This window comes from Etheostoma spectabile, chromosome 14 (genome assembly GCF_008692095.1).
Source record: "Etheostoma spectabile isolate EspeVRDwgs_2016 chromosome 14, UIUC_Espe_1.0, whole genome shotgun sequence".
Lineage (NCBI taxonomy): Eukaryota > Metazoa > Chordata > Actinopteri > Perciformes > Percidae > Etheostoma > Etheostoma spectabile.
Genome location: NC_045746.1, coordinates 2,843,686 through 2,855,829, shown reverse-complemented (window position 1 = coordinate 2,855,829; position 12,144 = coordinate 2,843,686). Strand labels below are relative to the sequence as shown.

Below are 12,144 nucleotides of genomic sequence, written 5' to 3'. Positions count from 1 at the left end.
AATTGGACAATAGAGATTGGAAAAACGTTGCCTGTCTTGAGTCTCGATTTCTGCTGCGACAGTCGGATGGTAGGTCAGAATTTGGCGTCTACAACATGAAACATGGATCCATCCTGCCTTTCAACGGTTCAGGCTGGTGGTGGTGGTGTCATGGTGTGGGGAATATTTTCTTGGCACTCTTTGGGCCCCTTGGTACCAATTGAGCATCGTTGCAACGCCACAGCCTACCTGAGTATTGTTGCTGACCATGTCCATCCCTTTATGACCATAATGTACCCAACTTCTGATGGCTACTTTCGCAGGATAATCCGCCATGTCATAAAGCTGGAATCATCACAGACTGGTTTCTTGAACATGACAATGAGTTCGCTGTACTCAAATGGCCTCCACAGTCACCAGATCTCAATCCAATAGAGCATCTTTGGGATGTGGTGGAACGGAGATTCGCATCATGGATTGCCACCGACAAATCTGTGGCAACTGTGTGATGCCATCATGTCAATATGGACCAAACTCCCTGAGGAATGCTTCCAGCACCTTGTTGAATCTAGCCACGAAGAATTGAGGCAGTTCTGAAGGCAAAAGGGGGTCCAACCCCTTACTAGCATGGGGTACCTAATAAAGTGGCCGGTGAGTGTATTCTAATAGCCCAATTTTTACTGAGAATAATGGTGTTCATAGATTGACTGTGGACAACAGGGTTGATGTTTTACAAGCTTTTTGAGAAAATAAAACCAGACGGACCAGAGGTTGTCAAAAGTACTTTAGGGCTAACAATGATAGGCTCTGCTTGACACCAACAACAGACCAAACTGACCACACAAAGAACACATACTCAACCTTTTCTCTCCTGATACCATTCTGATACCAGAGCTCTCTTTCTTCCCAAATTTAAAATCAGTTTACCTATTGCAATTGAAATTATGTTTGTACAAGGTTTACATTAAGCCAGTGATTTGCCTATCAAATAATGCATTTGTTGGTAGAAACTGCACAATAGAAGCTAACAGCTTCTCTTGCCAACCACAAAGAGAGACCACTATGTTCAGTTAACAATGTTCACACAAAATCATTAAGTCTGACAATCACAATTCCAAAACATATGCAAGAAGGTACTGAAGGGTTTCATGGGTGTGTCAGTAAATCCCTAAAGGGCAACTGTACCAACGTTTATATTCTGAAAAGTAAAAAGAATAAAGTGAAACATTGCTGTGGGGTGTCCTCAATACCATTATAACTTCCCATGGTCAAACAACACTGGTTGAGCCTGAGGCTCCCAGAGATCCACAGCCCCACGCAATCTGATACACACAGCACACACATCTTGACAACATGACTAAACTTAGCGGCTCTCAGAGGCCAATGCAACTGTGGCAAAATAAAAAGGAAGGCACTGACCGTGACTAGGGCTGAGAGCCATGTTGCCTGAATTCAAGGCTTCATCAAAACGAGTGAATAACGTCTGTAACCTGAAAAGAGAGAAGAAGAAATGTTACAGCAGAACACACACAACAAAGCTATAGAAATGAAAACAGCAGAACAATATGCAATCATCTTCATTGGCGGGATCGTGACCAAGAAAATGAGAACACACACACACACACACACACACACACACACACACACACACACACAACAGCCACCACGACACCCACACACACACACACACACACACACACACACACACACTTTTGACCTAGAGACAGGCAAGATGCTATTAATCCCAAGTGAAAGTAAAGTATCAGCAACATGTGGACAGCCTGCCTGCCTGCCTGCATGTTAGTGGGTGGGTGTGTCTATTGTGCCAGTCACACTTATGAAGGTGCAGCAACACAACACAAGTCCTTCTGACATCTTGCCCAGCACCAAACACACAATCCCAAGCTAGATCTGCTCAGTCACATGTTGTACATGTACAACTGTCCGCATCAAAAATCACATCTTTGCACAAATAATATATTTTAACATCTCCTGCACACTGAGCAGATACACTTTTTATTTTTATTTTTTTTACACATGACTAGTATGACACTCCCAGTAACATGCCCTAATGTCTCCTTGTCAATAGGTTAGCAACTGATGTGAGCACACAAGAATAAGAGTCATACACACCGTCCTCGGTCTGTCTTTTAGTGTCTGGGTGCTGGTCCACAACTATAAGACAGCTTAGCAGGTCATAATAACTGATGATTAGCGTTGCTATGGGCTCCTCCACCGTTCAGCGTTTTCCCATGGTTCCCTTTCTTTCATTAGCATTCTAATTAGCCTCTTTGTTTCAGAAATAGCCCAGCCTTTTGTCTTCTCTACTCCTTTGCCTCAGTATTTCCAAGTGGACTGATTGATATGTTACTGCGCAACATTGCATTAGCTCCCATGCTAGTGACACACTCCGGTCCTCGGCTTCCCTCAGCTCTTTGTATCCAACATGGTGCAGTGGCTACAAGAAGGAGGGAGGGACGGAGGAAGACACGAGGATGGAGGGAGGGCGTGTGATAGAGAGAGCAAGAGAGAGAGAGAGAGAGAGAGTAAAAAAACAATATATGCTGCTGGCATACAACAAAGCCCCACCTACTGTCACACATACGTACTGTATGCTGATGAGCCCACGCACCCACTGAGAAATCTCCCCAGTTGTACAAAGAGTTAAATCTCAGACAGGGTCTTTGCGTGCATTTGTGTGTGTTGAGTGAGAGACAAATAGGCCAGTGACAGGGTGCGAAGAGATTCAGTTACCCTTTTACATAACCTCCCTCCCAGACACCAACACATACACACTCGTCAGAGGGGGAGGGGCTGTACAGCTAGCGCAGACAGAAAGCAAGGCTGCTGCTCCTCCCCCCTCTACATCTGCCTATACTCCCTGGCTCCCTTTTGTCCGCTTTTTTACACCCACTTCCTTATTTACATCCAGGATCCCATCTTCACACTCCTGCACCTTTTACACTGAGCTCTCAATCTGTGGTTGACTGTCATTGAAGAAAGATCCCCTCAACTCCAGATGATTTACACCTTTTAGGTAGCTCATTTCCTTTTCAAACAGGAAATTCAAAACAGCATTTGACCAACTAATAGGAGACCGTTGTCACACGTTAATCCCATGGTGTTAACAGGTACTCAGGTCTACAACAGTACTTCCATACAAATCACTGCTAGACCTTAGAAATACCAGTAAACACATTTACAGTATAAAGAGAAATACTGCTATAGAGTAATTATTTCACATAACCGTGGTTATTTTTGTATAACCGCAAATTTACCATTAGAGCATTTTAATGAGATTGGTCACACTATGGTTTGGATCCATCAAACAAGTTTGCAATACAGGCGTAGCATCACCTAGATAACAGCAACGTTAGCTAGCCCATGATGTTATGGATTGTTACCAGAGGACGCCCCGCCCGCAATTGCAAGTCCAGTCGGCTTTCCAACGTTAAAAATCCACCAAAACACCATTACATGCGTTAAGGTAGCATGTAGTTAGTGCGTCTGTGGTGTTTCATCTACTAGGGTGGTTTGTTTAATTAGTAACGTTACCATAAATTACGATGCTGTAGCGTAGTTCCATGGGGATTTGTGCTTTCATTTTTCTAATCGGTACAGTACAACTTGTTTGCTGACTTTAGCTAAGGAGCTGGGTCAACTGCCAGATCAGAGGACTCTCGCTGACCCATTTGGCCAAAGCAGGTTTAGTGTCACTGTCCATCTGAGAGGGGTTATTAGGTTCACTGTAACATGAGTGATCTAATCTGACACTGACTAAAACTTATTTGCACATTTACAGTGTGTAGTGCAGAATACTGTCCAGATTAACTGACCTGAATGATAAAACAATATTCCAGTTCTGTTAAAATTCTGGAACCCCTTTTGGGATGAAACTAAATTGTGGAGTAACACAATTCCTAAAATTTAACGGACAGTTAGTAAACTATTTATTTTAACCTTTATTACCAGGCTATACAAATCCGGAGCCTATAGAAAAAACAACCTGGATTTAATTTCTGCAATGGTTTGCTTGTACAGTGTTTCCTCTATAATGATATAATTGGAACCCACCACAGGCCAGAAAAATCATTTTTTAATGCCAAAAATACGTCAAATATTAATTCTTAGGTTTTTCCTTTATTCATTCTGCAGCGGCGCTGCTCCCTGAATGGCAGTAACGCACTGCTGTGAGTCTATGATTGAGGCAACTGTCTGTGATAAGTTCATGTCTGTTATAACAGCAGGACAAGTAATTGTCTGTTATCTAGACTGCTAAAGTTGAAGAGGTGAAGTGAAGATAATGTTGTCAATAGCGTACCGGGTACAAATAGGCTTGGTAGGACACACTAACTTCCTGACGGATTCTAAAGGCTCTGACACACCAACCCGCCGGCCAACCGAAAATGCAGTCGGACTGATTAGTGGAGTCCCTGAGGTCAAAAAAGTGACTCAGGACACACCAAAGCGATGCTTGAGTGTACGTTCTGTGCAGGTGCAAGACGTCAACACACTTGTGAGAGGATAAAGGAAAGTGCGATAAGGGTTCTACCTTAACGCCTCTTCTCTCTCGCTCGAGACCGCTGTGCCCAAACCGGGGCGCAGAGCTTACCGCATGCTGATACATTACAGTCTACACTCACCGGCCACTTTATTAGGTACCCCATGCTAGTAACGGGTTGGACCCCCTTTTGCCTTCAGAACTGCCTCAATTCTTCGTGGCATAGATTCAACAAGGTGCTGGAAGCATTCCTCAGGGTTTGGTCCATATTGACATGATGGCATCACACAGTTGCCGCAGATTTGTCGGCTGCACATCCATGATGCGAATCTCCCGTTCCACCACATCCCAAAGATGCTCTATTGATTGAGATCTGGTGACTGTGGAGGCCATTTGAGTACAGCGAACTCATTGTCATGTTCAAGAAACCGTCTGTGATGATCCAGCTTTATGACATGGCGCATTACCTGCGTGAAGTAGCCATCAGAAGTTGGGTACATTATGGTCATAAGGGATGGACATGGTCAGCAACATACTCAGGTAGGCTGTGGCGTTGCAAACGATGCTCATTTGGTACCAGGGGCCCAAGAGTGCCAGAAAATATTCCCCACACCATGACACCACCACCACCCTGAACCGTTGATACAAGGCAGATGGATCCATGCTTTCATGTTGTAGACCGCCAAATTCTGACCCTACCATCCGACTGTCGCAGCAGAAATCGAACTCATCACCAGGCAACGTTTTTCCAATCTTCTATTGTCCAATTTCGATGACGCTTGTGCAAATTGTAGTCTCAGTTTCCTGTTCTTAGCTGAAAGAGTGGCACCCGATGTGGTCTTCTGCTGCTGTAGCCCATCTGCCTCAAAGTTCGACGTACTGTGCGTTCAGAGTGCTCTCTTGCCCACCTTGTTGTAACGGTGGTTATTTGAGTCACTGTTGCCCTTCTATCGCTCGAACCAGTCGGCCATTCTCCTCTGACCTCGGGCATCAACAGGCATTTCCGCCCACAGACTGCCGCTCACAGGATGTTTTTTCTTTTTCGGACCATTCTCTGTAAACCCTAGAGATGGTTGTGCGTGAAAATCCCAGTAGTAGCAGTTTCTGAAATACTCAGACCAGCCCTTCTGGCACCAACATCATGCCACGTTCAAAGTCACTCAAATCACCTTCTTCCCCATACTGATGCTCGGTTTGAACTGCAGGAGTTCTCTTGACCATAGGCGTTTCTCAATATGTGTTCTTCTATGGACTTGTGTCCTTGTGTCCTTGTGAAACGTCATGTTTGGTGGCCAAAGTACTGACCCAATACACAGTTAACATTTCGCCAAGAACAGTTAAAATCCCCGGATGTGATCTCGACACGCCCATTTCCGAGATACATCGGATGGTAACTTGTGTGAACTTGGCCGAGGCAGTATCCCGCATTCAATTCGGGTAAGCGCTTATGGTTTCCGGTACAACTATTTTCACAATTTACGTCTATTATTAAATCAATAATTCATTTTTAAGATGTTTTAAGGCGAGAAATCAGCGTTGTGATTTTGAATGCGGCATTCAACGAAAATTGATGGTGAATAAAAAAAGCCTTCGGATTTGAAAGCTCCGCAAACCCCGGCGGGCGAGCTTGCTACGCCAGCCGGGAATGATCTCGCGAGCCGGTCAGTCGTCAGCTCACAGACCCCTCTGGCCCCACGTTATACAGACCCCTCTGGCCCCACATTTAGACAGACCACTGCAGCAAAGCGGGTCCACAATTGTAAGATATTTTACAATTTTTTCCGCTGTCATATATTATCTGTCCTCCTCATCCTGGCTCCCTCCCTCGCAGGATCCTCTTCTGCCTCTCGGTAACGTATACAGATGGCAGTGACTAACTTTACCCAGTCCATCTATAATTTTAATGCCTATTTTAACGTTTCTTTCTGCTTTCAATTAAAATTGAATCCGAACAAAGTTTACAAGGATTTTTCCCCCGCCGTTGTGTCGGTATTTATAGTTTATTGGCCCGTGATACTTAATAGCACTTTAATTGAAAACCTGGAAGACTAAACAACAAAATAACAAGCGTGTGAAGGGTGACCGTCCTTGCTTTTATTAGGAATACACACATCAAGCTAACTATAAAGTGGCAAGCGCCCTCTTTGCTGGGGTGTTGCGCAATAACAGAAGCAACGCTTCGTCTCAAAACTGTCAACAGCGTTTGTGTGCTTCTGAACTTGCGAGTTCAGTCTTCCAGATACAGCTAGCAAGTACGGTCTCCCCAGACCACAAGTCCGTTCTTTGCTTACTTGTATTGAGAAACGCCCCATGTCCATGCCTAAATGCCCTGAGTTGCCGCCTGTGATTGGCTGCTAGATTTATGTTTGACAGATTTGGACAGTGTACCTAATAAAGTGGCCGGTGAGTATTTTCCAAGTCCAGACAGAGTGAGCTGCTACTGACAAGAGAGAGAGAAACTGTAAAGGGGGGGGGGGGGGGGGGGGGGGGCCTTAAGGGGCCCTACTTGCACCCTGCGCAGCACAGCACAAAGTGCGGACACTGTCAATTCCCCGACCGCCCGCGCCTGAGATTAGCATGTGTCTGACAGGGTGGGGCGTGGGATCACGCTGGTAGCTCTCCATCTTGACGATGGTTAACTAAATATCTGTCTTTAATACTGTGCATACAGTGGGGCTCAAAAGTGTGGGCACCCCAGGTAAAAATTTGTATTAATGTGCATAAAGAAGCCAAGAAAAGATGGAAAAAATCTCCAAAAGGCATCAAATGATAGATTAGACATCAGTATAATATGTCACAAAAAGTTAAGATTTTATTTCAATCATCAGCCCCCTTTGGAAAGCTGAGACCTGACAGTGTCATGGATAGTTCTCAATCATCGTCTGGAAAGACCAGGTGATGTCAATCTTAAGGTTTTAAATGCCCAGACTCATCTGACCTTGCCCCAACAATCAGTACCATTGGTTCTTCTAAGCAGTTGTCTAGAAAACTGAAACTGAAAATAGTTGACGCTCACAAAGCAGGAGAAGGCTATACAAAGATAGCAAAGTGTTTTCAGATGCCAATGTCCTCTATTCGGAATGTAATAAAGAAATGGCAGTCATCAGGAACAGTGGAAGTTAAAGCAAGACCTGGAAGACCAAGAAAAATATCAGACAGAACAGCTTGCAGGATTGTGAGAAAAGCAAATCCAAACCCACGTTTGACTGCACGATCCCTCCAGAAAGACCTGGCAGACACTGGAGTTGTGGTACACCATTCCACTGTAAAGAGATACTTGTCTACAAATATGTCTTCTTCAGGAGAGTCATCAGAAGGAAACCTCTTCTATGTCTCACACAAAAATCAGCATTTTAAGTTTGCAAATGAACATATAGAGAAGCCTGATGCATGTGGAAACAATTTTCGTGGACCGATTAGGTTAAAATAGAACTTTTTGGCCGGAATGAGCAAAGGTACGTTTGGAGAAGAAAGGGCACAGAATTTGATGAAAAGAACCTCTGTCCAACTGTTAAGCATGGGGGGGGGGGGGGGGGGGGACAATCATGCTTTGGGGTTGTATTGCAGCCCGTGGCACCGGAACATTTCACGAGTAGAAGGAAAAATGGTTTCAATAAAATGTCAGCAAATTTTGGACGCTAAACTGATGCATCTGTGAAAAAGCTGAGGTTAAAGAGAGGATGGCTTCTACAAATGGATAATGATCCTAAACACACTCAAAATCCACGGTGGATTACATCAAGAGCGGTAAACTGAAGGTTTTTCCATGGCCTTCACAATCTCCTGACCTTGACATAATTGAAAATCATGATAGACCTTAAAGAGCAGTACGTGACAGACAGCCAAGAAATCTCAAAGAACTGGAATACTTTTGTAGAGACGAATTGGCGAAGATACCTCAAACAAGAATTGAAAGACTCTGGCTGGCTACAAGAAGCGTTTCCAAGCTGTGATACTTGTCAAAGGGGCAGCACAGTCGTGGTCAAAAGTTTTGAGAAGACACAAATAGTAATTTTTACAAAGTCTGCTGCCTCAATTTTATGATGGCAATTTGCACATATCCAGAATGTTATGCAGAGTGATCAGATGAACTGCAATGAATTGCAAAGTCCCTCCTTTCAATAAAATGAACTTAATGTTAAAAAACATTTTCACTGCTTTTAGCCCTGCCACTAACGGACCAGCTGACATCAGACAGTCTTATTTTGTTAACACAGTGGAGATGTGTGATGAGGACCAGGCTTGAGTCCCTCTGTCATACTGGTTTAGTAGAATAACAGACTTGAAGCTTTAAAAAGAGAGTGGTGCATGAAATCATTGTTCTTCCTCTGTTACCATGGTTACATGCAAAGAAAACAGTGCTTTCATCATTGCTTTGCACAAAAAGGGCTTCACAGGCCAGATATTGCGCAAGGAGATTTCACCTAAATCTACCATTTAACAACCATCAGAACTTCAAGGTGAGAGGTTCAGTTGTTGTGAAGAAGGCTTCAGGGCATCCAAAGAAGTCCAGCAGCGCCAGGACCGTCTCCTAAAGTTGATACAGCTGTGGGATTGGGGTCCTCCATGCAGAGCTTGGTCAGGAGTGTCAGGAGGCAGTGTGAGTGTGCATCTGCACACACAGTGAGGCCAAGACTTGGAGGATGGCCTGGTGTTCAGACGGGCAGCAAAGAAGCACTTCTCTCCAGGAAAAACATCAGGGCAGATTATTATCTGCAAAAGGGACAGGGATTGGACTGCTGAGGATGGGACAAAGTCATTTTTCAGATGATCCCTTCCCGATTGTTTTGGGCATGCAGAAAAAAAAGCTTGTCTGGAGAAGACAAGGTGAGCGGCTACATCAGTCCGTGTCATGCCAACAGTGAAGCATCCTGAGACCATTCCTGTGTGGGGTTGCTTCTCAGCTAAGGGAGTGGGTCGCACTCACAATTTTGTCTAAAAACACAGTCATGAATAAAAAATGGTACAAAACATCCTCAGAGAGCAACTTCTCCCAACCATCCAAAAACAGTTTGGAGACCAACTTGGGCTTTTCCAGCGTTATGGAGCACCTAGCCATAGGCCAAAGTGTAACCAAAGGCTCAGGGAACAAAACATCAACATTTTGGGCCAATGGCCAGGAACTCCCAAGACCTTAATCCCATTGAGAACTTGTGGTCAATCTTCAAGAGGCGGGTGGAAGAAACAAAACCCACAATTCTGACAAACTTTGAGAATTGATTAACAAGAAGGACGGCCATGGAGTAAGGATGAGGTCCAGAAGTTAACGGACAGCATGCCAGGGTGAACTGCAGAGGTCTTGAAAAAGAAGGGTCAACACTGCAAATATTGACTCTTTGCATAAACTGAATGTAATTGTCAATAAAAGCTGTTGGCTCTTATGAATGTATTATTACTTCAGTATACCATAGTAACATCTGACAAAAATATCTAAAACACGGAATGAGATAACTCTGTAAAATCCAATCTTTGTAGCATTTCTAAAACTTTTGACCACGACTGTATTAACTCTGCAGGGTGCCCAAACTTTTGCAGAAGCTATTTTTTGTTTCTGTTATTGAAAGTGTAAATGATGGAAATAAAATCTAACTTTTGTGACATATACAAATGTCTAATCTGTCACTTGATGCCTTTGACAAATTTTTCCATCTTTTCTTGGCTTCATCAAATGTCAAAGTCTGGAAATACAGCGTTAAGCTCTCGCACAATCATTACATTTAATGTTATTGGTCCAAACTTTAATACTGCTAGTGACAAACCTGCTAAGAAATACAACTATTAACATACTGACCAGCATTCATGAGGTGCTTGCATTGAATATTACATTTAAAATGGTGTGTACAGGGCAGGATAAGAGGTGATTCACATATGCACCTTATGTGTAACCTGTGATTAATTTTTTTGTGATTCAATTTTTTATTTCAGAAAATATAATATAGTAAAAATATATTCATCAACCGTTACAAAACAGCGGGTCTTCACCAGACTGAATGACAGTAAAATTTACTATAACAATGATAGTTTGATAAGGCTCCACATGAAGAAATTGGCATGTTTTTTACTTATGATGGATTATTTTATTTTGCCTGGCTAAGTGGGCTATGCAGAATATGCCAAATAGTGAAAGTGGCTAACTCAAACTCGGAGGGTAAAGAGGATGCCGGGGTGAGATGTGCATCTCTTGTGGATTGTGATATTTCATAAAACCGAAGTAGCCTTTCTGATTTCATTATGGTCTTCTTATTCTTGGCCTTCAACACTCCTCTTTTCTCCATTCTGATGCAAGTTCGACAGAGTTGATATGTGATCTGGTCAGTAAGACCCTGGCCACAGCCCTGCATTCCACCGTGCAACTATATACTAACAACAAACACACTCAGGCACACAGAACCCCACCTTACTCATATCAGTGCTCCAATAATTTATAATGTAATAATACTTAACAAAACATCTACAGAAGAACAAGCAATGATTTCAGACTTAAATCTATGCATCTGTCCACCTCCACATGTAACAGAAAGACAGCGTGTTTACACTGGAAACAGGCTTAATATGCGCAACACATGACACGTAGCCACGGCCAGCATTCACGCGCAAGACTCATACTGAGCAGTCAGCACACACACACTGGCTAACTGCTCAGATCACACAAGGTAGAAAGAGGGAGAGGGGGTCACTGTGTGTTAGAATAAACCTCAACCCAATATATGTAACCAGGACGACCAAAGGACGAAATGGATCTCTACGATGACATGAGCACACACTTTCTCCAATTTTCCTCAACTCTGTTACTCCGCCCCAATTCCTTTGTACCCATCTGCCTCCTCCACCAGTCAGTCAGCATGTGTCTAGATGAAAGCCTCTCTATGTGTGAGGGCAGAGTGGTGCATGGTGGCCTGGGACAGACTGAGTGCCAAGGCCACGGGACCCACAAGCCCTCCACACAAACTCATCTCCTACTGTGAAGACAGGCCACACCCCCACGTATAAATAAAGATATAACCAGTGCTTACCGAGCTTATCAATAACTGACACACAGAAAATAATCTCACCGTGCAGCAGGCAGTCCTCTCTTTGCCATCTGCCGGACCCTCTCTCCAACGTGACGAAAACATCCACCAATGCTGCTATGGAGGACTCACGTACCTACAGACAGCAGACATTACCAAATTACCACACAAAACAATACAAAAAACACAGATGATCTCCATGAAATGGCGGTATTGACACGCCAATTCATATGCCATTATTGGTGTGTTATCAGACGCTATATTCGCTTTTTAGCGTGTTCTCAACGGTGTGAATTTATGCCTCGCGAGTATATTAAAGGAATGGTTGGGATGGTGGGGGTAAAACACAGGACTTTCACCCAGGAGACTGGGGATCGGGGCCTGTGTGTCACATTTTCAAATTCAAATGTCAACTTTGATTTTTACTAAAGCAACCCCGTTCTTCTTTTCCTAAACCCACCCGGTAATTATTTCATAAACCCAACATGTGTCACGTTTCCTAAACTTATCCATTGCTTTCTTCCTGTGAAACACGCCAAGCTGCCATAACACGGCCAAGGGGGTGTACATTTTGTCCGCTCGTATACACGCAGATTGCTAAATAAGCATACAGATAACAAGTGTGTTTACGCAAAGTGTGATGTGATGATGCAA

General features: G+C 43.7%; 1 protein-coding gene across 50 annotated transcripts in view; it reads right to left on the bottom strand.

The window, feature by feature from the left end:
- clasp2 (cytoplasmic linker associated protein 2) overlaps positions 1-12,144 on the bottom strand; it is an 85,765-nt gene that overhangs the window by 40,195 nt on the left and 33,426 nt on the right. For all 50 annotated transcript variants that reach the window (XM_032535647.1, XM_032535660.1, XM_032535662.1 and 47 more), the window contains exon 7: positions 1,399-1,469. In XM_032535647.1, the coding sequence (XP_032391538.1) occupies positions 1,399-1,469 (71 nt within the window). The remainder of the gene's footprint in view (positions 1-1,398; positions 1,470-12,144) is intronic.